Here is a 26,775-nt window from a genome sequence, read left to right as displayed (position 1 = left end):
AATACTGAACTGTTTTTCCATATTTTAGAGTGGACTGTTTTGTAAACCTGTGATGCAGGCTTTGCAAAGAGTAACTCACAGTGTACCTGACAGACACATAAGAAAGCCCTGAGCCCAGCTATCAGCCTTTGCTGTGCCCCCTTTGATGAGTGCTTGTGCTTCAGTAATGACCTGTTGGAAGCATATGTCCAGATCAAAGGTAATTGGCTCTCTGGGGTGGCACACAGGACGGAAGCTGTACTCAGTACCGGGAGAAGCCGTGCAGGGGACCAGTTTAATCTTGTACATTCCTGAGTAATCCCGCACCTACAGGAAAGTCAACACTTACTGAATCAGAAGAGACAGTAAAGGTACCCAATAATGACAAAATTAAATTTCTAATTTGACCCTGAACAACAAAACAAGTCGATGGGGTATATTTGTAGCAATAGCCAAAAATACATTGCATGGATCAAAATGATTTTTCTTTAATGCCAATAAACATTAGGATATTAAGTAAAGATCATGTTCCATGAAGATATTTTGATTAGTAATATGCATAGCTAAGAACTTAATTTGGCGCTTTTCTTAATATTTAGATTTTTTTTGCACCCTCAGATTCCAGATTTTCAAATAGCTTTATCTAGGCCAAATGTTGTCCTATCAAAACAAACCATACATCAATGTAAAGCTTATTCATTCAGCTTTCAGATGATGTATAAATCTCAATTTCACAAAACTGACCCTGGAGTGGTTTTGTGGTCCAGGGTCAGATATTCAGAGCAGATTTTGTTTTGAACAAAGACAAATCGCACCGCCAGACACCCTAAAGACTTACAGCAAAGTCAGAGATGAAGGTCCACTGCTGCATTGGCTGGTTGTATGTCGGCTCACTTCTCACCAAGCTAAGGTTAAAGGTCAGCCCGGGATGGTCCGCACCGATGACCATGGAAGTCATGGGGGAGGCTGTGTGGACACAAATGTTATTATTATTTTTGAACACAAGTAAGACCACAATACATAACTGATTAAAAAAAAAAAAAATATATATATATATATATATATATATTTAATTAATATAAAAATGTCGGAACATTATAATTAGCATTATTAATACATTTAAAAATAACATTAACAAAATACATTATACGTTTATTTTATTTTATTTTTTGCACACATTAAATTCATGCATAATTAAGGGGGTCATATGATGCTTTTTTTTAAAGATCATTATTTTGTGTATTTGGTGTAACAGCATATGTTGACATGCTTTAATGTTCAAAAAACACTTTATTTTTCAAATACTGTACATTATTGTATGTCCTCTATGCCCCGCCTCTCTCAAACGCATAATTTTCTACAAAGTCCCTCCTACTGACAAGCACAGTCTGCCCCGATTGGCCAACTGATCCAGTGCATTGTGATTGGCCGAAAACTGCAAGCACTTGTCGGACATGTAACACCCCTTTCCATAATCGTGAGCTTCATCTTTCAAAATAAATGTAAAGACCTTGTAAAGTCCTTAGTTTTACCATCAGTTCAAGCCGAAAGGGGAACTGAGTCGCGTGACAGACACAGTGATGAAGCTCCTATGTGTTTGCAGTAAACAAGCCACGAATTACAGGACTAAATGACTACAGGCCTGTGGCTTTAACGTCTGTAGTCATGAAGTCATTTGAAAAACTGGTGCTGGCCCACCTGAAGGACATTACTGGACCCTTACTGGATCCTCTTCAGTTTGCCTACAGAGCAAACAGGTCTGTGGACGATGCAGTAAACATTGTACTGCATTGAATCCATCCTCTGCACTTCAATAACTGTCTGGTTCAGCTCAGCTTCTAAATCTGACCTCAGAAGACTACAGAGGGTAGTCCGGACTGCTGAGCGAATCATCGGTACAACACTCCCCTCTATTCAAGAACTGTACTTATCCAGAGTGAGCAAAAGGGCTAGCAAAATCACTCTGGACCCCTCACATCCAGCACACTCCCTCTTTGAACTGTTGCCTTCTGGTCGACGCTACAGAGCACTGAGCACCAGAACGACCAGACACAGGAACAATTTCTTCCCTCAGGCAATCCATCTAATGAACAATTGATAATAACTGTGGAACACACTACACTTTTATATTTATATACACATACACTTATTTATCTAACACACATACTTAGTGTGCACTTAAATCTTTGCACATAATATACCTGTACACACATAACTGCTTTTTGTAATATACCTGCCTACAATTTTCAATTTGTATATTGTCATTCCTACCTACTTATTTGTATTTTTTTTTATTTTTTTTTTATTTTTTATTCTTTTATTATGTGTTTTTTTGTTCTGTTGCTGTCATTCTGTTGCACTGCGGAGCTTCTATCACGAAAACAAATTCCTTGTATGTGTAAACATACCTGGCAATAAAGCTCATTCTGATTCTGAGTCTTATTCTGATCCAGCTGGTTGTTATCTCAAAATAAACCTCTTCAGGCTGATACAAGACCCCTCCACTTTGCGTCGGGGTCCTGATCCCCCTGTCGGGGTTTATTCTGAAATAACAACCGAATGGATGCACATTATCCCTTACTAGTAGTACATTTAATAGGTTTAATAACACACCTGAATGTGCAGTGACAAAGAGTCCCCGAAATCGTGCTTCTGTATGGAAGTTGACGACCAAACGGCCTTGTTCGTTAATGCGCATGCTTTTAGGATAGAGGGCACCTAAAATAAATCCACAAAATGAAAAAATCCATATATACTATTGTCAGTAATATTGTTTAAGAAATGAATAGTTTTACTTAACAAGGATGCATTCAACTGCTCAAAAAATTAACAGTACAGGGATTTCTAATGTTAAGAAAAAAAATCTATTTTCTAAGGATCATAAGATATTGAAGACTGACAATTCAGTGTTGCCATCACAGAAATTAATTACATTTTAAAATATATTACAATAGAAAGCAGCAATTTTTAAATTGCAAAAAATATTTCATAATATTATTTTTTGTACTGTATTTCTGATCAAATAAAAGCAGCCTTTGTCGACATAAGTAGTTCACCACAAAAACATTTTTTTTTTTTACTGACCTCAAACTTGTGAACAGTGGTGTAAATACTATGTAAAAATTATTTAAACTAGATGGCAAAATATTGCACGATTTATTAAACTGTTATTCATTCAGATAATAATAAGTAAATAAGTAAAAACATGCCGTCTTGCCTTGTAATTCAGCCTCCGGTGGACTAACAATGCCATCTCTCCACAAGATTGCAGTATCGTAAACAAAAGTGAGATGAAGCTCAGACTGCAGGTCAAAGTGCTGCCAACCACCAGCACCGACGGGTGAGTGGAAGACATATGACTCGTGCAAGGGCACACGCAGGGTCACGTAAGACTGCACCAGGTTCAGCACCTACACAAGACAGAAAGGGCAATACTTAAGTAGTAGCTAGATATTTAACCTGATGATTATTACATATACTTTGGTTACCAATTTAATTGTTAATTGGGTAAAAAAAATAATAATAATTTAAACATACTGTATGTATCTGGAATGAGTATATAAACGTGTCACCAGAAGATGGTGCTGTTGCTCTTGCTTTAAACTCTGCATTCCCTCAGTTTATCCTAAACAATTATCATTAATGGACTGGATCACTAAATTTAGTGGTATTCCTAAAAACTTTTAATAGTTTCCCAAAAATCAAAAAATCTTGAATTAACTTAAGTTTTTATTTATTGCCATGCAATCTGCTAAAAATTATGGCTGACTTTGACTTTAACTGCTATCTGGTAACTCTCCAGAAAAATGTTTTGGATAACTTCACCGATCAACTTGAATGTGGCCTGTACAGCCATCGGTCTCTGTTTAATGACACTAGTCCACTTTAACAGCAGAGTAAGCCAACATAGCATGTGTCCATGGTGAAAACAAACGACTCTCTCAAACAGGACATGTAAACCGTGGTCTAAAGCTTGTTTAAAGGGCTACAGTCTTCTAGCTAGCTGTTTAAAGGGGAGGACAGAAAAAACAAGACACTCTTTATGATCTAAAGGTCAGTTTTGACTCATTCTGGACGAAAGACAAATAGTTAGCTGCTTAAATGGTGGACTAGAGCTGCATAAAGGAAATGCCTTTGCCAATACACTAAAAGCCAGCTACAGTATAATGGATTCATGTGATCTCACAACTGTGAAAAAAAGTCTTTCCTTTTGTGGATATTTGGCAAAGGCTGGGAATCCATATATCAAGTGCAGGAGTCTAAACCTTAAAATGACTGAATCAATTCCTAAACTGATACTGAAACAAAACAAGGACATGTTAACCCCTTTAAAGGGCACAAAACGTTTTAAAGGTGTTCAAAAGTTGGTGTCAGTAAGATTTTTTAAATGTTTTTAAAGAACTCACCAAGGCTGCATTTATTTGATTACAAAAATGGTAATGTTATGATTTTTTTTCAATTTAAAATAACTTTTTCTATTTGATTATAAGTGCAATTTATTCTTTAATTTTTAGCAGGCATTACTCCAGTCTACAGTTAAAAATCATTCATATTTGCTGATTTGCTGCATTCTAAGCATTATTACAACTAAAAACAGCTGCACTATAAGATTTTTCCTATTTGGTAAACTTTGCTGTTATATCATTATTAAAAAAAAATAGTTTCCGTTTCTTTTCTCACCTGTCCATCCGTCCCAATGGTCCCTCCACAATCACTGAGCAGTTCAGACATGTCATAGTAGCTTACAAACTCCCACAAGCATGCCTCCAGGTGCAGGTTTCGGTAGAATCGTAGGGTGTTTTGGCCCCTGAGGGCCGTGCTGTACTGGTAGGGTGGCGTCCCACCGATGGCATCTGGATTGCGGGTGGTGTCTGTGATGAAGCTGTAGCGTGTCCGCACCTCTGTGTAGTCCAGCAGGTTAGAGCAGCGATGGTTTCCTACACGTGTGCCATCTGGACTCAGGGTCAGCTCAAAGTTTGAGAGTGCCCGAGTGGACACTACAGGTAACATTCCTATCAAGGGAATGAGGAAAATTATTTATGCATCTGATTTGACACAAAAAAGTGAACAGTTTAACAATTAATAGCTTTTATGCAGCCAAATCTACCTTTCACTGTGGTAGAATTGGTGTGCATTTGCACTGACCGTCAATATGTGGCATGGTAACAGTCAGTTTAATGAGGTTTGGGTGGTCTGGATCTTCTGCTCCAGTGTAGCGCAGCCTGGCAGAGAAAGGCTCAGCTCCAACTGTGCCAACAACACGAGGCTGACACATTCCTGATGACAAAAGGAAAAAATAAAAATAAATAGCATCCGTTTAAAGGAGCCAGATCATTAGGAAAACCACAGTTAAGTCAGCGTGAACCAATGTTTACAGTCCAATTTCTGAGTGAAATAGGATATTTAACCTGAAAAAAGACTAGACATCAATTGGGAAATGAGTGGATCAGATTATTGGGCGTAAATAACAGTAAAATTATTTGTTTGGTACAAGAGAACTTTAACATTATAAGTATAAACTGAAAAGAGAAAAAAATAATTGAAGATATTATCCTACAGATTACTGCAAAAAAAAGTGACTGGGAAAATGATAACAGTCCTGAAAAATAGCATAGCAAGAAGACGATTTAGATTCTTATCAAGATCAAATGATGTAGCACTCTAAGAAAAAAAAAGCCAACTATTCTTCTTTTCATCTTATTTATGTGCCAAGAAGTCTTATATTAGTGTTAATTCTGAGATGCACTAAACTCACCCTCTTCCTGGCTGATGGAGACTATGGGGCTGGTGAGCTCCAGGCCTTCATCCCCATTAGAGTTGACAGCCCGGGCTGCACACTGCACACGCGAGCCTGCCTGGAAATACACTGAGTCTAATGTGATCGTTTTGGAGGAAGTGAAGAAGGTGTCAAAATCCACTTCCTTCATGGGGCTGGTCACCCCGTCAGATCCTGTCGGGGCGCTGACCAGCCAGCGGTAGCGGGTCAGGGTGTTATTGATGTGCTCAGCAACACAGATGGAGCCCGTCCGGTCAAAGTCAGGATACTTGGGGTTGCATGACTAAAATAAATATATAAATAAATAGATAATTCATATAATTAATAAATACAAATCATATAAGATTTAAATAAACAGTTTTACGTATCTTTATTTAAAAATTTTTTTTTATTGTTTATTTTATATTTAGTTTATTTTTGTAAATGCATTCCAATCTGAACTAATGTTGTTTTATTTTTGTTAAGCAAGTTCATTTAATGTGTCCAAATTCTACATTTTTCACTCATTCTTTCTCTATTTACATTTACATTAATGCATTTAGCAGACGCTTTTATCAAAAGTGACTTACAGTGCATTCATGCTATAAATTTTAATTTTTTTTAATCAGTATGTGTGTTCCCTGGGAATTGAACTCACAACCTTTTGCACTGCTAAGGCAATGCTCTACCCCTGAGCCACAGGAACAGAACTCTATGTAGGGGAACCTACCGTGACACAGACTACAGGATATCCTGCGACTGGCTGAGTTTCTCTAGTGCTGCTTGTATCATCGTACTGCAACAGAGACACCACTACTGGCACGGCGGGAAAGGTCACATCGGCCATGCTGTTCCTCTCTTCAATGTAAATGATGGCTTTGGTTACCTGAAGATTTGGAAAATAAGCAATACTGAACACAGTTTGAATCTCTCATTGGTAATCGGATAAAAAACAGTATAATACTATTGATACAGCACAGCCAAATTATACTCAAACTGGTTTTTGGTAAATACTTCCTCCATCCCCATATTTTGGAGTACCTGAATCTCTGCTACCATATTCTCATCAGGTTTGAGGTGGACAGTGAACGCCTCTCTCATCTCTCGCACACCATCGTACAGAATTTCCACTTCCACAATGTGCTCAGTCTCTCCTTCTTTAAACTCGACATCTGCATTTGGGAAATGGTCATTTCCATATTTGATTCTGGTCATGTTTTATATGTAATATACATTACAATGCCTTTTTGTGATAAGTCTGATAAATAACCAGTGAGGGACAACACATATGTTAAAGTGTATTTCACAAAAACATGTCCAGCTCATGATTTACTCCCAAATTAAAAAGAATGAAAATAAATTATATTTTTTCTTTTAGAAAATGTTTATTTTAGAACCATCAGGATTTTTACATTGTAACATTATTTTTGTAAAATTAAAGCCATTATCATATGTATATCATTAATTCTCATTATCGTAATGCAGTCATTTTTAACAGCATTAAAGTAAAAAAATAATAACAATAATTGTTTTTTTTACTTTTAAATCAGCATAAATTATGAAAAATAACAAATATACAAATATACATAAAGGTATGTCTGCATAAAGTAAATGGAAAATAGCTATTCATAGTATTTGTTATATTTACATTAGCATAAATGAATTAAATATAACACAAAAACAATTATGATGTACAGTATGATACTTGCAACATTTGTTACAGTAATGAAAATGATATTTTCAATCTATCTCATTCTTTTGAATATATTCTTGTCTATCTACTTACTCTTATTCTTTTGTATAACAATACTTTGAATGTCAATGGGAAATATTTTATTGTATGAAAATAATCACAAATAATAATAATAATAATAATAATAATAATAATAAATGGTCCTAAAATGAGCTTGTTCTTTGAGCAACAGTTACAAATGATGATTATAGGGTAAAATATGCTCTGGGCATGTCCTTAGCTGTCTAACAAAACCATGTTATGAAGTTGTGTTTGAACCCACCTTCAGAGATGGGATGGTAATCTTCTCCAGAGGAAGCAGAGCCATCCTTTGTGTGGACCCGCACCACAGACACTTTAGATGTGTCTCCTGTCCTCTGGACCGGGATCCTCACCACTGAGATTTGCCTTGATTCTCTGGGTTCACTGACACTGAACTTGGTTGGTCCAAACCTGTTATGGCCTCTGGGGAAAGAGGATCGTGGGAAAGGAGAGATGCATGTCAGCACCAAAATATCACTATTGTCCAATCACCTTATACAGACTGATCATCAAAAAAGAGTTGTGTACCTTCTAGTTCAGATCATACTATTTTGTAAAGCACTTTTTTTTCCTCTTCATCATCTATACACCTTTAATATCTACTTTTTTCTGATCTTAGGCCAATTAAAAATGTACTTTCTAGGACTCTGACAGATTTCAGCAATGGCAAGTGAACACAAACAGGTACAGAAATGTGAGAAATTGGGAGATAAATGTCTTACTGTCAGCATCATCCTTTATCTTGATGAGTGTCTCATTCTGAGCCCCTATTGAGGCCCCAAATGGAGACTCACTCTTGGGGCTTCCCAGCACCAATCTCAGCTCCTCGTCTTCCTCATGTTCGGTGTCATCCACGAGGATGAGGACACAAGGCTTCTCCCCCTCTCCTACACAATCAATCAATAGGGAGCCGTTGTTCAATATTCATAAAACTGTCCACGCTTCAAATTGGGAAACATTTACTTAGAAAAAATAAATGGAATTAAAAAAACTTCTTTTATTGAGACAAACACTCATAATAATAATTAGACCAAAATAATACCTGGTAAAAAGACAATGGTGGAGACGTCTGTGTTTGGCCTCTCATTGAAGTCCAACATGACTTGCGCCGAGCCTTGACGGCTGTAACACCGCACACTGGATTTGTAGCTCAGGTCTCCACTCCGGTACACAAGAGCAGATATCTGTCCATCATTCTCATTACCAGTATACATAGGATCTCGGAATTGCACCTTGGGCACTAAAAACAAAGCAAAAAAAAAAAAAAAACAAGTCTTACATTCAAACCCAAATCTTTTTAACCAGTCTTACTGTTTGTGTCAATAGGATTACACTTTTATACTTGATTTAGCCCTTTTAAGGTTTAGTTTAGTGTAAGATCACTCACAATCTGAGATGGAGTCGTTGATGTAGATTGTAGCTTTTCCTGGTTCACCCAATATGCCGTTCATGGGCATACGGAGAACCAGCTCAAACTTCTCTGGCCCCTCCAGCACCGGCTGTCCCAGGTCATCCAGGATTGTAACCTTGAACGTCTGCATGCTGACGCCCGGGGAAAAGTCTAGCTTCTTACTGATCCCAACATAGTCCACACCAGCTGTGTTAAAAGTTTACATCATGTTAGTAATTTAATGGAGACAATATTCCACAAACATTAATGGCACAAGAATAAATGACTGTCATAGGTAAATTAACAGAGGGAAAATAAATGTCTCTCCCTGACCCTGTATCTCTCTCAAGCATAGGACTGACTAACTTTTTGAGAGAACTCTTTTGTGGTTAGACTTTATATTTCTGACTTGCTTTACAGATGATTAGTTTAGTTATAATTATCATATACAGTAGGTGAGGTTATTTCTATGTCCTCAGTCATTAAATGCATTGAAATTTGTAGCAGAAATGGCATAATGTATTACTGCACTTTGAAAGATGTTATCTTAGTAAAAATGAATATATTAACCGTGACCACAATGGAAATAAGTGTGTAACTTTCTTGTGTTACCCTCAACAGTTCTGATTAATGTATAATTGTCACTGTGATGGCATCTTTTTATGCATTTATTTTTGTTACTGTCTAATAAATTCAATTATTATTAGTAAAATAATAATAAAAATTGAATAAAATGTATTTTGCCAATCCATTTTTCTAGATTTTTTTTTAATTAGTTTTAATCAACTTTAATTTGATTACATTTTAAGATTAGTTTTAACCTTCACAAATAATGTTTATTTTTTAGTGAACAAATTGAAATTTTCCACAAGGATTTTTTTTATCTTTTTTTTGTGTGCCATTGTTTGAATGAGCTGCCACTTAGTTACACGCAGGCCTATTATTTTGGTGACTCAATGAATAAAAATGAACTGTGGTTAAACACGACTGGACTGTTCCTGAAAAGAGTGAGCTACAATGTGAACCAGACAGTTGATCATCTGACTCAACGACTAAATTGTGTGAAGACAAGACAAGTGTGTTCAATAAACTGTACATGTGGATGTTTGTACAACATTGTTATTTCTAGATCATGTTAGATAGAGGCACTGAAGACCTAATCAGTGTTTACATCTTGTCATTAAGTCATAGGATGTGCTCTTGTTGTCTGGTTCTGTCTATTGTTGAAGCCTGCGGGGTCTGCAGCAACATATCACTGTCTCAAGGTGTATATTTCTTGAAATACAAGCTAGACGATCTTAACAAATTATATCAACCGAACATGTTTACACACCTTCTACCTGAATGTGTCTGCACATGTAATAGTAGGAACTGACAGATGCAATCTGTCTGATACATACCTTCGGCAGAAACAGGCTCAGTTTTTCGAGACCGTACTGTGACAGTTCCGGTTTTGGAAAGGTCACTTCCTGTTCTCCAAACCCGGACTTCCACATAACCATCACTCTCATCCACATGGTACTCAGTTTCTCCGAAGTAAAACACTGGTGCTGTTGGACAGTAAAGATATATGTAACTATTAATGCCATAGCCAGGGTATAGTTAACTAAAACTAAAAAATAAATGCTGTTACTTGAAATAAATGTTAATATATACTGTATATATATATATATATATATATATATATATATATATATATATATATATATACTGTATATAGTTATTTTGTATTTTGTTAATATTTATTTCAAGTAACAGCATTTATTTAAAGCAAACATTTTGTTAACTGTATATATATATATATATATATATATATATATATAATCTGAGCTAGTTGCTAAATGCAACAGAAATAAAAAATATATAAACTATATAGACATATTATAAAAATAAATACTATTAAAAATGACAAAACCAAACTAAATTACTAAAATTAAAACAGAAAAAAAAAAAAAAAAAAAAAAAAAATATATATATATATATATAATATATGGGTCATTCCTGTTATACAGTGACTTTTGTGTCCCAATGATTTATTTAATCATATTTTCTCTAAAATGAGTCACATATTTATAAGATTTTATAAAATATAAATTGTATATTTAGGTCTTCTTTATGACTTAAAAATGGATAATATATATTATAAATACTATTTTGTATTTTACACACCTTTTCATTGATATATGCATCAATTTTATTATGTCCTCAGTGCAAAGTAATCAACTTCCACAAGAAATATAAACCATAAAATGGTAAAAAACTAAAATGTGTTTTAATTATGTTATAGACTAGGCTAAACTGCCTCTAATCATACTTATAAATCATGTGAATATATAGTCATTTATTTTACAATTTTCTTCAATAACCGTGTCCCTGAAGTCATTTTCCACCCTGTTAGTACATACTTTCTCGCCTTCCAATTTCATTGAGACCATTTTATAGAAGTGACATAATTTATTTATCCCACTGGAATTCATCTGTACAAACTGAGGTAAGCTTCAACTCTCATTCCTAACTTTTTTTTTAGCTTTTGAAATGTCATCCTGCTTGTCCCACCCTTAAAAGTTCCACCCGGTTAGGCTATATTATGGAGAATGTTTAAAAAATGTAAAAACAAATCTGACATAGTTATAAAAATTCTGTTAATCTGTAGAAGGTTAGTTAGCAAAATGTTGATCACTCAATGAGCTATAGCTAAACAAGCTCAAAGTTTTCCACCCTGTTAAATCCACCCTGTTAGGTCTATAAACTTAACAGGGTGGAATGCGCAACTAACAGGGTGTAAATTCTAATAGAATAAACAGTAATAAATGTATATAGCAAATCAATTTCTGTATACTTGTCTGTGTGTATATATATATATATATATATATATATATATATAGTCACCTGAACAGATAATCATTTTGCCACCATGATTGATTGTGATTAAGGAACCACGTAGCAATTTTTTGTGCCCCTCCCCCAAATGAAATCTGGATTATTATTTATTTATTCATTTTAATTTTTTGGTATCACTTTGAAACAATATTATATAGGTGCAGTTCCACACATTACAGATGGGAAACCATGCAGGACAATGATGGAAAGCTTGTCCACTGTTAACAAACCTGTTAACACTGGTGTTCCAACTGTTATGCTCCTTTCCACCCTGTTAGACAAATCATTTTAAATAATAATTTCATAGCAGCGTTGAATGATTGGCATACTTTTGTCTTATTTTGTGAGGTGAGGAGCACTAACAGCATATATATGTTTTTGAGCAATTTTTTATTATTATTTACAACCCTTTTGGCAAAAAATTGGGACAAAAAGTACCTTTTCTTAAAAATTAAGACATGTTCACAAATGTGTTTTCTTGGAAGACTCCGTGTCATGTACTGAATCTGACTGAGGTCAAGAAATTGAGGGTGCTGAGGGAGTTTAAGCTGCTATACGTCCACGGTAGGAAGCGCATCTAAGCCTAAGCAAAATAAACTATCCCCCGGTTTCACAGACAAGGCTTAAGCCTAGTCCTAGACTAAAATGCAAGTCTGAGTTGTTTCAAATGAAAGAAACTTGTACTGATTGATCTTAAAATATATCAGTGCCTTTGTTTTGTCTCAAGATGCACACCAGTAATGTTTTTTTCTAAGGCATGTTTATAAAAATTACTTAAATGTCCTAATTGAACTATGGCCTAATCCTGGTTTAGGCTAAACCCTGTCTATGAAACCAGGCCTAAATGTGTGATGAGACTCTCTTCCTCTTGTTTTATTCTTGTGTGGCATGGAGGCCTCACAGGCAACGCGATAAAAAAAAAAAACAACAACAGAGAGTTCCATGTTTACCCCAAACCCATCACTGAACTGTGGATGCATTAGGGTGGAATGCAATGATGAGGTCAAGCAAGGTGTTCGTTGATGGGTTTGTTATCTTTTCAATTTTTCCATTAAAAAGCTAAATAAAAAATGGAACCACTTGAGCTTTTGTTAGGCCCCATTATTGAATGATTTTAGCTGCCACTGAAGGGTTATTCAAGTTCTAACTCTTACATTATGAACCCATTAAAAAACATAAAAAAAATTTTTTTGAGCTCCAAATCAGCACACTAAAATGATTTCTGAAGGAAAATGGAAATTCATAATTGCGGACAAAGCAATAAAAGACATCTTAAAATATACTGAAATACAAAAATTTATTTTGAAAGACATCCTTCAGAAACATAAAAAGAAAAAAAATAATAAAATCGTACCAACCCCAAACCTGTGAACGGAAGTGAAAATGGTACACTTCTATTTGTGCAAATGATTACTGTTGCCTAAGAATGAGCAATAGTAATAATATTGTGTTTTATGCTTCCTGTTTAATGTTCTCACACTACTAAATTACTAACTTTCATTAATGATCAAAGTCTAAACTTAAACTCACAAAAAATGGTGATGTGTTTTTATCTCCAATAAAATGCATGTAAAGTTCTTGTGAAGTTGTGTTAAAGCTCTCAAGGGGCAAATATAGCTTTAGGCACTGCCTAGAGGATCGAGTCCAAGGGCGAAAATAAGACTAAATTGTTCATGTGGTGAATATCCTATTATAAAGTGCACACTTCAGAAAAACAGAGAGGTAGTTATCTCTAGCTTTATCTAGGTCTTGGAGACACATTAAATATAATTGCATGATGTGCCTTGGTACTGCCAGCACTTGTCCCTGCAGAGACATAGAGTACTGTGGGCGATCGGAAGGTGATATCAAATGAGCGCTTTGGTTTGGCTTGTTGTGTGGGTGTGCTATGGTGTGTGTCTTGCTGAACCCACAATCAGAAAAGGTTCATATGTAAAAGGGACAAACAGTGAGCTTCAAAACACCACAGTCCATTAACTGAAAAGCAAACCATTGGCTCCTAAACGACCCAAACCCAAACTCAGGTGCTTCACTGAATGGATTAGGTTACCCATGTGGCAGGCTGCCATGGTGCTAGTGGGCTAAATTTGGACTACTGAGGGTTTTCTTTCTTTTAAAGGAACTGCAGGCTGCTACCCTAATGCATTATCTTTCCAAAATTTGAATGATCTGGTCTGCCCACTATAGTACGCTCTGACAGTCACTTATTAGTGCTATTTTACTTCAATGCATGTTTGACCACTTTGGTCAAAAGCTGCTCTTCCCAGTAACTTCAGCCAGCAAACCTTTCACAAGGATGTTCAAAATGTTATGGCTTAAAGTAACTATATTTTATATTTTAAAATAAAATGTATTTTACTTATTTTAAAATGTATAAATAAAAAAATGTAATAATCAAACAAGCAAAGAATATGTGAAATTCAGTTACAGAATATATATATATATATATATATATATATATATTTTTTTTTTTTTTTAAACAGATTTTTTTTTTCAAGAATTTTATTCTTTTAACAAGGATTTTCCTTCATTATGATACCAGAAAAGTTGTATCCCCGTGATTTTTTTTTACTTATTTTGGAGAAGAAAAAAAAAACATTTTAGTACATAAATATGTATGTAACTATAAAATTATACATTAATTACCTCTGCCTCTGCTTATGACTGTTTACAAAAGGACCTGCATGTACTGTGGAGACCAAATGTTTCAGTTGCAAGTTTTTATGTGTTCAAAAGAAACAAATGGATGATTGATGAATATGAAACCTGTAGATTCAGATGTCCTTTTACATTTTAGATACCTGATTAATGTAGCATTTTCTTGTTATATTTTTGTGTCAAATTTTTGTATTCATTTAAAATGATTTAAAGGGATAGTTCACCCAAAGATGTTGTGCCAAACTTGTACAAGTTTCTGTCTTCTATTGAACGCAAAATAAGATATTTTAAAGAATGTTAGTAACCAAAAAGTTGATGGTAGCAATAAAATTTTTTTTCTATAATATGGAAGCCAATAGCTATCATCAACTGTTTGCATTTTTGGGTGAGCTGTCGCTTTAAAATTGTCTTGAAGCATAATTTTTGTTATTGTTGACAAAATATTTCTTCAATTAATGTATAGCCAGCAAACAAGAAACACACGACAAAAGAAACCTACAGGACATCTATATTGTCTCCTCCATGCTGACCCAGAATCAATCTATCTATCTATCTATCTATCTATCTATCTATCTATCTATCTATCTATCTATCTATCTATCTATCTATCTATCTATCTATCTATCTATCTATCTATCTATTTGTCTGTCTGTCTGTCTGTCTGTCTGTCTGTCCATCATTCTATCGGTCTTTCCATTATTCTGTCTATTGTTCTATCTGTTGCTCTGTCTGTATACTATATATTGTTCTGTCTATCACTCTTACTGTCTATTGTTCTGTCTGTCTATCTATCATTCTGTCTTTTTATTGTTCTGTCTGTCTATCATTTAATCTATCTACATCTATCTATCTGTCTAACAGAAAAGAAAAATAATTTGCTAATGTTTACAAAAACTTTTGTTTTGATGAAACTCTTTAATCCACTGCAGTAAAGTCCAGTCTAAGCAGACTATTTTTAACCAGTGTTGTTGCTGTCTGTGCGTGCTCTAAGTATTCTAAGTAGGTGGCACTCAATAAGCTGACATGGTGCTGTCTTTTCTAAAAACAGTCGATCAGGTTTCTAGTGTAGGCTATGCGTCATTTGAAAAAAAAAGTGAACCAGCACTGCTGACCGAGCGACTGACCGACCTACCTACCTACCTTTTTTATAAGTTCACCTTATAAAAATCTTGAGACATTATATAGAGACATCAATGTGGCACCACAGTTGTGCTGATACCTCCAGAGCTGACCCTGGAGTCTCAAACACTGCATTTGGACACGCAACCGTTTAAATTACATCGTGGTGTAATGTAAGATTTGCTTGTATAAAACCAAATTTGCTCAAACGCTGTTACACATCAAAAGCAAACTGAGTAAATTGAATTCGCCAAAGATTTTTCTTCTGGTTTGTGCGTGTGTGTGCGTAAATGCAAATGGATTTTAGATCTCCCACAAACTTGAGGGTTCTTTCTTCCCATGTGAGTTTCATGTAGGTAGAAATGTAAAAATTAGCGGTTTTGTTGGATCTTATACTTCCAGTCTACCCTGTCTGTGCAGCAGTAACGTGCGGTGATAAAGTAAAAAAACAGCTTATTCGCTTCTACAAACTGCTAGGCGCACACACCGACACGCAAGTATACTAGATGCTAGTATTCGGGAAGCGCGCGGATTGAGTGAGAGCGAGTAGATCACGTGACATGAAGCAAGCTCGGTCTCTGCCTCGATATGTTGATAATTCAAGACAGCATGAGAACTGACTGCGCATGCGCAAATCTACATAAACTACGTTCTATGGACCAGGGGCGTCATGCATTCATGATTTTTGAGGGGGCACATTTGGGGGGGGGGGGGGGGGGGGGGGGGTCGGGTGTATAAGTCATTCTACGAAAGCACTGTATAACTGATATAGGCTTATTTTTTATATTTTTTTTTTCCTTTTTATTCAAAACAATTCCAAACATGCTTAATATATCATGAAATATCTCGTTTCTCAAATATGTGTAGGTAAACGCGTTTTGCACCTTTATAGATTGTTATTTGATCAATTTATGGAAATGTAGTGTAATCTATTAACTACACATAAAAACCTGACTTTTTACTTAAGTGCCATATCATGCCATAAAATATTTTTAATACGACTGAATTTGCATTTAATGTAAATTTTAATAACAATATTGTAAGATACTTATTTTAACACTTTCATTTTACAGAGAGTAAAGAACATTTACATTATCAAAAAACATTTTCATTCAGTCTAGCCAGAATTCAGGCACTCTCAAAAACTCCCATTAAAATCACTGAAGCACTTTACATTATGAAACGAATATCTTACTTACATTCGTACGCACATCTGCACTTTTTGTTGTTTCTGATGAGAGAATTCGCTAAATAATTCAGTCAGCGAGCAAGTGAACAAAACACTGCGTTTCAGTGATGACTCTTCTGGACGTCTCTCATTGGCCATTGCATCCATAAGCGCAACAGAATAGTTTCTGATTGGTTATCATGAAGCGTTGTACGAACGCGTCTGTCTCTGGCTCAGCGCCAGCCAGCGAACGCAGATTTGAATTTAGCAGCTAATGCTGTGCACTGAACGATCTATTCTCACCGCTGTGATTGTATCAAATATATAAAAAATATTATTCTGCAATTTTTTTTTTTCGTTTGGAAGCTGCATTTAAAATCCACTTGGCTCAGAAATCTGAGGGGGCACGTGCCCCCTCACTTTGAATGGGCACGACGCCTCTGCTATGGACCAAAGAGGCACCGCTCACCTCTGCCTCAATGGCCATGGCTTTTGAATTTCCTGCATGAAACAACGGTTTTTAGGAGCAAACAATGGCAAAATGAGTATATTATGTGTATTCCTGAAAATTTTTGTTACAAAAAATAATATTTGGAATAAAATTAATGCAATTAATAATGTGGTGAATTAATAAAGCTCTTGGAATTAATAAATGTAATGTCAACATTTCCTTTGGGGAGGCACTGCCTACCCTGCCTACCCTGACCGCACGTCCCTGCTGTGCAGGATGAGCATCGTTCTCTGGAGATAACCGGGCAACTGTGAGAGGAGGGGAGGCCTGGAGGTGTTGCTGAACAAAGAGGCGCCATGGGGAAATATGATAGAGAACAGCACCTGTAACTACGCCTAAAGATGAGCGATAAGGTGCTTTCTGGGTCATAGATGCATATGTGCACCCAGAGACATGCACACGCTGAGGACAGGACATTGCTTCACAATGGATAGCCCTAATTTTGATGCACATTTAAAGTCACACTGTATCAAATCAAACTTGATACATGACCGGTTATGTCATGTTTTGTTTATCATTAAAAACTACTATTTTCTGAAAAGGTTCACTCAGAAAAGGACTAAGGTTTGAATTCTCCTAATCAAGTCTAGTGTTGTCACAATAACAAAATTATTGTTTCGATACCGATACCTAGTCAAGAATTTCGATTTCGATACTTTTTCGATACTTTTCCTGAAAAGGGAAAATGCACTCTCAAATATCATTGCTGTGCTTTATTTTAAAACCGGGAAAACATTCTAATCATATAACACACTAATAAATGAACATATGAACAGCAGATATATTGAACATTTGAACAAAATATGAAATATCAAAATATAAAAAATAAATTAGAGCAATGACATTCAAGGTAAAGAAAGAATAAATTTAGCAGCATTATCTCAGTTATTGTAAATTATTCTGTCAGTTGTGCAATCTTTTCCTTCAGAGGAGAAAACTCAGCCAGTAGGCCTAAGCTTTATTGAGCGTCATCTTTTCTACCAGTTGTGGACTGGCGGCCACAGTATGACTTGTGCTCGCACATGCAGCCTAGTGATGCGCTGGTCGGGTTTTTTTTTCAATTTCTTTCAATTACTTTACCCATCCCGACCCGCGCATCGGGGACATCACGGAAGATACATTGCTACTTAGACCTTCGTATTGTAACCTTATCAAAGAACCTAATAAAATATGAAAATATATATTCCAAATATTTAATATAGGCTATATGAAATTGCACTAGTGATGGTTCGTCCGTGAACGAATCTTTCAGGTGAACGAATTGTTCTAATTCAGGTAACCAACTGACTTGTAATTCTCGTTCATTGAAGTTCCTCCCTCCACAGCAGCATGCAAGCACGGCGCTATTAGCAGCGCATGCGCTGCTCGTGAACAGCTCTGTGAACTGTTTCATCCTGTCAAAGAGTTACTCAAGATGTGACAGAGCATGTGATTTGTTGAATGTAGTGAACCCATACGCCCTTCACTGAACGAGATCGAGAGATCTTCTCATTCGTGAATGAGTTGAATGAACTGATAGGTACATCTCGTTTATGAACGAAATGAATGAGTATACAGGGTCAGTGAGCCAAGCATGTAAATCTCGATCAGCAATCAGCAGATACAAAGCGCAGTTATAGGTGCTGTGCAGATACACTTGTTTTCATATTTAGCATACAGAACATAACTCCACTGAATATTTTATAAGAACTGTCTGACCAAACAATTAAATGTTAATTATGCAAGAAAACCTTGTGCTTTGTTCATCTGAACAACTTATTTAAACTATTTAATGTGATTATGCACACATTTTAGTAAAGCCAAAATCAGTTTATTAAAGCCACTAATGCAGCCATCTCGCTGTAGTGCTTTTTTGCTGCTTGTGTGAGGAGAAAAAAACACAGACGTCCATAGGGAGGCACTAGAAGCGTGCGTTGCACACACCAACATGAAATACGTCTCTTACAAATCTGGAACGCAGTCATTCTTTGAAGTATTTATACTAATAAATTTAGGAATCGTGATGTTTTTAATTTCCGAGAATTGCGATCCTTTTGAAGTATCGGTGCACCGTGCAACACTAATCAAATCATTACTAATTATCTTTTTTTAAGGGATAGTTCCCCTAAAAACAAAAAACAAAACATACGATCATCTAAACTTTATCATGTTGCTTGAACCCCATATTAATTTCTGTTCTTCAAACATAGCTATTATATGTATTATAATAAAAGTCTATTAAAATCTAGTCAATTTGAAAAATGACATTCTTTATTTGGCCTACAAAATTGGAAAAGTCTTATTTAATTAAAAACATTTTAAAATAAAATAAAAATATTCAATAAAATTTTTCATTTTCAAATAATGATAATAAAATCAACATTTTCCTACAAAACATTTTTTCAAGCTAAACTTCACTTCAGTTCAGGTGGCTCTTTGGAGCACAAAAAGCAAGAAAGAAATCCAAAACCCCATACTGGAATAATAGCTATCTCTCTACAGACAAAATTAAGGTGAGACTGCACCATTCTTTGCTTCTATACTTCATGAATTATGGCTGGAAAATAGTTTCAGGGTTTGCTGTGGTGTTCAATAAATCCTATGAATTTAGATTAAACATTCAGTGTGATCTTGCCTTCAAATTTCTGAGTTAGATCGCTATGGGACTGTGTTAAAACAAAGCCTCCGACAACTTCCCAGACTGCTGTCTCGAATGGAAGTACCTGTCAAAACAAATGTTTTCATCCATCTCTTAGCCTGTAAGAATACCTGCCTAAGAAAAACTTTAGAGAGCTCATAAATATTCTAAGATTAAGAATTCTCCAGTCTTCTGTGTGCAGAACTAAAACAGTCCCAATCACAAAGTCCTGCTACTGTTGTAAACTTATTAATTATATTTGTAATTAGATGTACAGCAGAACTGAATCCCACTGAATAATTTGCATGATTTTTTTTTAAAGCATCAGATCATCAAACTCAAACTACACTTGCTCTCTTGGTGAAACATTACAAAACTTAAATATAAAAAGCATGCATGCTAAACAAGTCAAATGCATCCAGCACAGTGAAGCACCTTACCATCATCCGCATCAGACAGGATGGTGACTCTGGTGGTGGGGAACTCCTGACCCAGACGGCCGCCCATGGGCATGCTGAGGGTGACATTAAAAATTTCCTCTGGCTCGTAGAGTGAATCATCAATGACAACCACACGACAATGCTTCTCCGTCTCCCCTTTATTGAAATGCAGCATGCTGTGGTGTTCCTCAGGTCGAGAAATGTAGTCAGAATAAGAAAGCAACGTGGTGGGACGTGTGCCCTTGGCTGTACCTACACAGATGAGGATAAAGGGAAGATTAGAGGAAGTTTTGTGCATTCAAATTGAATCTCACAGGTTTAGTCAGAGATAAACGGCACTTTTACAAGTTTCAAAATGTAGTTAGAAATTTACAGAGTTAGTAAGGAATGGAAATGCCTTTAAGTTGAGCTTCATAACTCACCTTGTTGTGTGAAGCAGACGACCATGAGCTCTTGACTGACATCTCCAGATCTCCACACAGGAATCAGAAGTTCTCCAATATCTTCCTCAATCGAATATGTAGACAAGGGGATGAACACTGTGGATTCTAGGAATAAATGAATGTAAATGAATGTAAAATAAAACTTTAGACAAAGAAAGAAGTCTGAAGACTGAAATCATCATTTGTGTGAGGAGTCAGATCTAAAGTTCTGCTCGATATTTTAGTCCTCTAAGTTTCTAACCTTTTAAAAATACATGTTTAACTTAAGTACTGTTACTGTGTTTAATGTGGGACTGATCTCTCACTGTTGCTGTCAAAAGGTTCAGAACTGTATAACAATTTGACGAGCCCAAGTTTCACGATAACAAAAATCCTCAACCACTGATGTTATATAGTGGGAGAGATATAAAAACCTTTATCAGACGAGTTGGGATTGACTAAAAAAACAAGAATCCTAGTAGAAAACACTTAAGACAGAATGAAAGTTAATACTATTTGTCAGTATCTGTGGGTTCAAAACTTTTGCCAGCTTCATGGTCACCATTTCAAATAAATTAATGCTTTTTATCTATTTAAGACTTGATTTTCAGGCACTATTGAGACAATACAGGTCCTTCTCAAAAATTAGCATATTGTGATAAAGTTCATTATTTTCCATAATGTAATGATAAAAATTAAACTTTCATATACTTTAGATTCATTGCACACCAACTGAAATATTTCAGGTCTTTTATTGTTTTAATACTGATGATTTTGGCAAACAGCTCATGAAAACCCAAAATTCCTATCTCAAAAAATTAGCATATCATGAAAAGGTTCTCTAAACAAGCTATTAACCTAATCATCTGAATCAACTAATTAACTCTAAACACCTGCAAAAGATTCCTGAGGCTTTTAAAAACTCCCAGCCTGGTTCATTACTCAAAACCGCAATCATTGGTAAGACACGGAAAGAAATTTCTGAACGAACAGGCTGTTCCCAGAGTGCTGTATCAAGGCATCTCATTGGGAAGTCTGTGGAAAGGAAAAAGTGTGGCAAAAAACGCTGCACGACGAGAAGAGGTGACCGGACCCTGAGGAAGATTGTGGAGAAGGACCGATTCCAGACCTTGGGGGACCTGCGGAAGCAGTGGACTGAGTCTGGAGTAGAAACATCCAGAGCCACCGTGCACAGGCGTGTGCAGGAAATGGGCTACAGGTGCCGCATTCCCTAGGTCAAGCCACTTTTGAACCAGAAACAGTGGCAGAAGCGCCTGACCTGGGCTACAGAGAAGCAGCACTGGACTTTTGGACAAATTTTGCATGTCATTCGGAAATCAAGGTGCCAGAGTCTGGAGGAAGACTGGGGAGAAGGAAATGCCAAAATACCTGAAGTATTCCTCCAGTGTCAAGTACCCACAGTCAATGATGGTCTGGGGTGCCATGTCAGCTGCTGGTGTTGGTCCACTGTGTTTTATCAAGGGCAGGGTCAATGCAGCTAGCTATCAGGAGATTTTGGAGCACTTCATGCTTCCATCTGCTGAAAAGCTTTATGGAGATGAAGATTTCGTTTTTCAGCACGACCTGGCACCTGCTCACAGTGCCAAAACCACTGGTAAATGGTTTACTGACCATGGTATTACTGTGCTCAATTGGCCTGCCAACTCTCCTGACCTGAACCCCATAGAGAATCTGTGGGATATTGTGAAGAGAAAGTTGAGAGACGCAAGACCCAACACTCTGGATGAGCTTAAGGCCGCTATCGAAGCATCCTGGGCCTCCATAACACCTCAGCAGTGCCACAGGCTGATTGCCTCCATGCCACCCCGCATTGAAGCAGTCATTTCTGCAAAAGGATTCCCGACCAAGTATTGAGTGCATAACTGAACATAATTATTTGAAGGTTGACTTTTTTTGTATTAAAAACACTTTTCTTTTATTGGTCGGATGAAATATGCTAATTTTTTGAGACAGGCATTTTGGGTTTTCATGAGCTGTATGCCAAAATCATCAGTATTAAAACAAAGTTTTTTATTAAAAATAAAAGACCTGAAATATTTCAGTTGGTGTGCAATGAATCTAAAATATATGAAAGTTTAATTTTTATCGGTACATTATGGAAAATAATGAACTTTATCACAATATGCTAATTTTTTGAGAAGGACCTGTATATGGGTGAGCAGCTCTCTAAGGACACGGCTATGTGGGTTTTCTATCTGAAAATATGCCTTGTTCAAATCTGCATGAAGCTTTCTTTGCACTCAGAGGCAGAAGATTATTAAATGAGATTTAACCTTTCAGACTGTGGCATTGAGTTGTTTTTTATGTCCTTGTGCAAAGGAAAAACACAGGCTTATCTCTATAACTGATAAATGTCATATGAGCCCGCAATGACTGCAGTGTTATGTGCCTCTCCATCGATCTCTCCACTCCAGCTCAAATAGACTATGTAATGATATCCTCTTCGGTAAGCACTAAAAAAAAAAAAAAACTGAGAAGAATGAATGGATCTTTGATGAATGTGGCTTAAAAAGGAGATTTTGCTGGAGCGACGTTATATATACTGTATTAAATAATATGCATTGATATACTGTATTAAATATAATGCTTTGTAAAAAGTCTCATACACCAATATACAAGTGATTTAAAAAAATAGTTCATGCACATATATTTACCATCAACTTATGCTTTGATACAATATCCACAACAACCTGTTAATATATAAATACAGAAAAAAGAAAAATGTAATAGTTCTTTCATAATTTTTGTGTGCAAGAGTAATAGCAGTAAAGAGCGCACAAGAATTTGGGGAAATCAGGTGTAAGTTTTTCCATCTTATTATGTGTAAGATCCGTGGAGAAAGTGTTCATTCAGTCAGATCTGAGAACCAAGGGACTACTCCTGCTAAATCAGCCGTGAATCCTGCCACAACTTCAGAGGCTTGGCTGATGAGGAGGCACAAGGATGTTATTCAGGGGATATTATGCTATGATCACAATGTACTGAAGGGTGACAGCTATGATGTCCGCCCACACCCTAACTCCTCTACATTTTCTGGCTTACCTTTGGTTGGTTGGACTATTTGTCTCAAACACAAATGATCAAATTGCCCTACAAGTAACACGCACTCAGCATATGATTATGAAGTATAATGAAAATCTAATATTTCTTATTTTATTAATGTACCATTAAAGTAAACATTGATCTATTTTACTGTCTTAATACACGTTATCAATGTTTCATCATTGCAAGTTATTCAAAAAAAAAAAAAAAAAAAATTAAAAGAAAGAAATCAAAATCTCTCCTTTTCAGCTGCCACTGCTAATCCCTCTTATTTTTAACAATTTCATGTTAAATCGACATTTCAAATGATTGGTTGAAGTTGTTTGCTTAAACTTGAAGTTAGTTTGAAAAAGGCTGGCATTTGAACCCCCATACTGATCTTTGTTGCAACGCTAAACCATTCTCACCACCTGAATCCCCATGGTTTTCTTTCTTTCTTTCTGAGCTCACCATCTCTGGGGTCAACAATTTCCACAGTTGCTGCCTCTGGGAACTCCAGTGCTCCCATGACAGGCTCTGAGAGGACAATCTGGAAGGTCTCGGACTGCTCATACAGGCTGTCCGACAAGATGCGCACTTTCCAGGTAGCAGTGGTCTGACCCGGGTTAAACTGGACTTGTTTCTGTGCTTTCCCTCTGAAATCTTTGTCCTTTTCAGCCGTACCATCTTTGGTACCAATACCTTAAGAATGAAAGAGTAAATAAACGTTAAGTAAAGTACAAAAATGTAAGCAAATTAAAATCTTTTATAACAGTGGTTAAGCACTAGAGTACAGGAAAAAAAGAGCTGTACACACTTTAACATGCTGTTGTTTATAATACATTAATTATTGTTCGAAAAAAGTAACAGAAAAATTGTGTATTTTTTATATTCATCATTTTTTATTACTTTTTTTTTTATTCATGCTATGTACAGTGCTTCTTTTGTCTTTCAGCCATGTCTGTTTTTGTACTGATAATAAAATAACTATTTTGTATGGGAACTACACAAATAAACTCAATAAAATAAATACAATGAATGTTTAAATAAATCTAGCTCTTGGGAGTACAAAATAAACAGAAGGTTTTACAGATGTGACAATATACATGTGTCAATTTGACAACCTGCTGCATGTGCACTAGCAAATTAAGACCTTTTTGCTAAGATTGCGTTTGTAATGGAACTACACAAATTAACTCAATATAAATTAGTACCATAAATAAATATTTATCTAGTGCTTTCAAGTGAATAGAACAATGTTTTACAGATGTGCATTTGAGAAAAACATTGTCTTTCATAGACAATAAGAGAATAAAGTCAAGACTATAAAGGCTGTTCCTTCCACATCCCTCAGTAGATCTGATGCTCATAGCCTGACAGTCCCACTGGTGGATCTCTGTCCATTTGGGTTGACAAAGGTTTGCACAGTGCCAGCAGTGGGCTGGCATGTGCCAGGTGGGCATTATCAGCTGGCGAACAACACTGTCTTCCCACCACAGAAATCTCAACGGTCACCAACATATAATGAGATATTTCTCACAAATAAATAAATAAATCAGAGGGAAACATTTTTTGGGGGGAAACTGCCAGAGGAAAGACCAGATTGGGAAACACAGTGAAGAACTTGGCAAAGGAGGAGAAATTGGGCCGCCAAAATTTATTTATTTTATTTTTTTTGAAAGAAGTGATTTGATATTAAGGTCCATCAAAAAAATAAAGGGGGTCCTGTCATGTCAGGTCACGTGCCTATATAAAATGCAATTATTCAGAGAACATCAGTCCTTGAAGAGAAACTGAGGGAGAGAGTAAAAACTATAAATAATAATTGAATAAAAATCATCATTTCAAAGACTTCCTCATCTCCCCACTTCAGTACAGAAAGGTCTCTGAAGTGGCAGACGAACAGCGGGCCAGCAGCTCGTCTTCTCCAGAAGCCCTGGACCGGAAACGAGGTGAGTTGTGGAATGGTGGTCAAGCTCTGAATGTGGATGGAATATCCACATTTTTCATCAGAGCTAGTGGAGGTCCATCCACATGATCCTGACAGTGTAACCCTGGCTTTTACAGTGTTTTCCATGCTAGTTTGTAGCTCATGTAACTGGAAAACTCCCTCTTGGTGAAGACTGAACTGTTGATGCTCCCTGGGAGTTAAACCCATGGTGTTGGTGTTGCTAACATCATGCTCTAGCAGTTGGGCTACAGGAATAGATTTAGCTTGAAATCTTATATACATTCATTCCAGAAGCTGAAATGTTCGATGAAGGAGTATTGAATTTGTATTGAATTTGGTTTTATCTCAATGAGAGCAATTTTTCATAAGCATATAAAAATACATTAAGCATTGTGCTAATAATTAAACCGATAATGAACTAGATCAGCGCCGCCGCTCCCACCACGCGCATCACGCACTGTGCGTAGGGCACCAAGTGCTGAGGGGGCACCAAAAATAGCCTAATGAATTTTTTTAAATGCCGGTATTATTTCATTAGCCTATAGAAATATTAGGCACATTTTAGCCATGTATATGTAACAAAAAAGGGGGAACAAGAAAACTATTTAATAATTGCTCTAGTCTAGGAAGTACCTAGGAAGTACCTCAGGTGCTGAGAAACGAAAGAATAAGAAACTGCGAAATGATGCCCCTTGCATCACTTTCAGGTAAGTCCATGTTTAATCATTCATAAATACGGGAAATGTGCTGCATGTGCGTACTGCTGCTAATCGTAATGCGCCTCGAACTTGCTGACCTTAATGTTAGCATTAGCAAACTATGTTATTATAACTTACAACTTCGGCGCAAGCTAAATTGAGATTTTACTGTTAAACATGACCTATTTTAAAAATAACTGACCTGACGCCAGCTAGCTGTTATTTATTATTATTATTTTTTTACTATCTTTCTTTAGATTTTGAGCAGTAGTTTATGGTTTATTTTGACGTGACGGTGGTTAATACTTTCTCAGTAACGTTAACAGTTAGCAGACAGTGCCAGTGTCAGTGTCAATGTCATTATGAATGAT

General features: G+C 36.2%; 1 protein-coding gene across 1 annotated transcript in view; it reads right to left on the bottom strand.

Annotated features, from left to right (window-relative positions):
- Positions 1-26,775, bottom strand: part of frem2b (FRAS1 related extracellular matrix 2b) — a 65,477-nt gene that overhangs the window by 2,700 nt on the left and 36,002 nt on the right. The window contains 17 exon segments of the mRNA XM_059533562.1: positions 172-306; positions 818-945; positions 2,593-2,697; positions 3,197-3,389; positions 4,660-4,991; positions 5,125-5,256; positions 5,735-6,038; positions 6,465-6,620; positions 6,776-6,906; positions 7,750-7,921; positions 8,220-8,395; positions 8,551-8,748; positions 8,896-9,105; positions 10,299-10,448; positions 20,292-20,543; positions 20,714-20,839; positions 24,227-24,457. Coding sequence (XP_059389545.1) covers positions 172-306; positions 818-945; positions 2,593-2,697; positions 3,197-3,389; positions 4,660-4,991; positions 5,125-5,256; positions 5,735-6,038; positions 6,465-6,620; positions 6,776-6,906; positions 7,750-7,921; positions 8,220-8,395; positions 8,551-8,748; positions 8,896-9,105; positions 10,299-10,448; positions 20,292-20,543; positions 20,714-20,839; positions 24,227-24,457 — 3,131 coding nt within the window.

The sequence above is a fragment of the Carassius carassius genome, chromosome 41 (genome assembly GCF_963082965.1).
Source record: "Carassius carassius chromosome 41, fCarCar2.1, whole genome shotgun sequence".
Lineage (NCBI taxonomy): Eukaryota > Metazoa > Chordata > Actinopteri > Cypriniformes > Cyprinidae > Carassius > Carassius carassius.
This window is presented reverse-complemented; position numbering and strand designations above follow the sequence as displayed.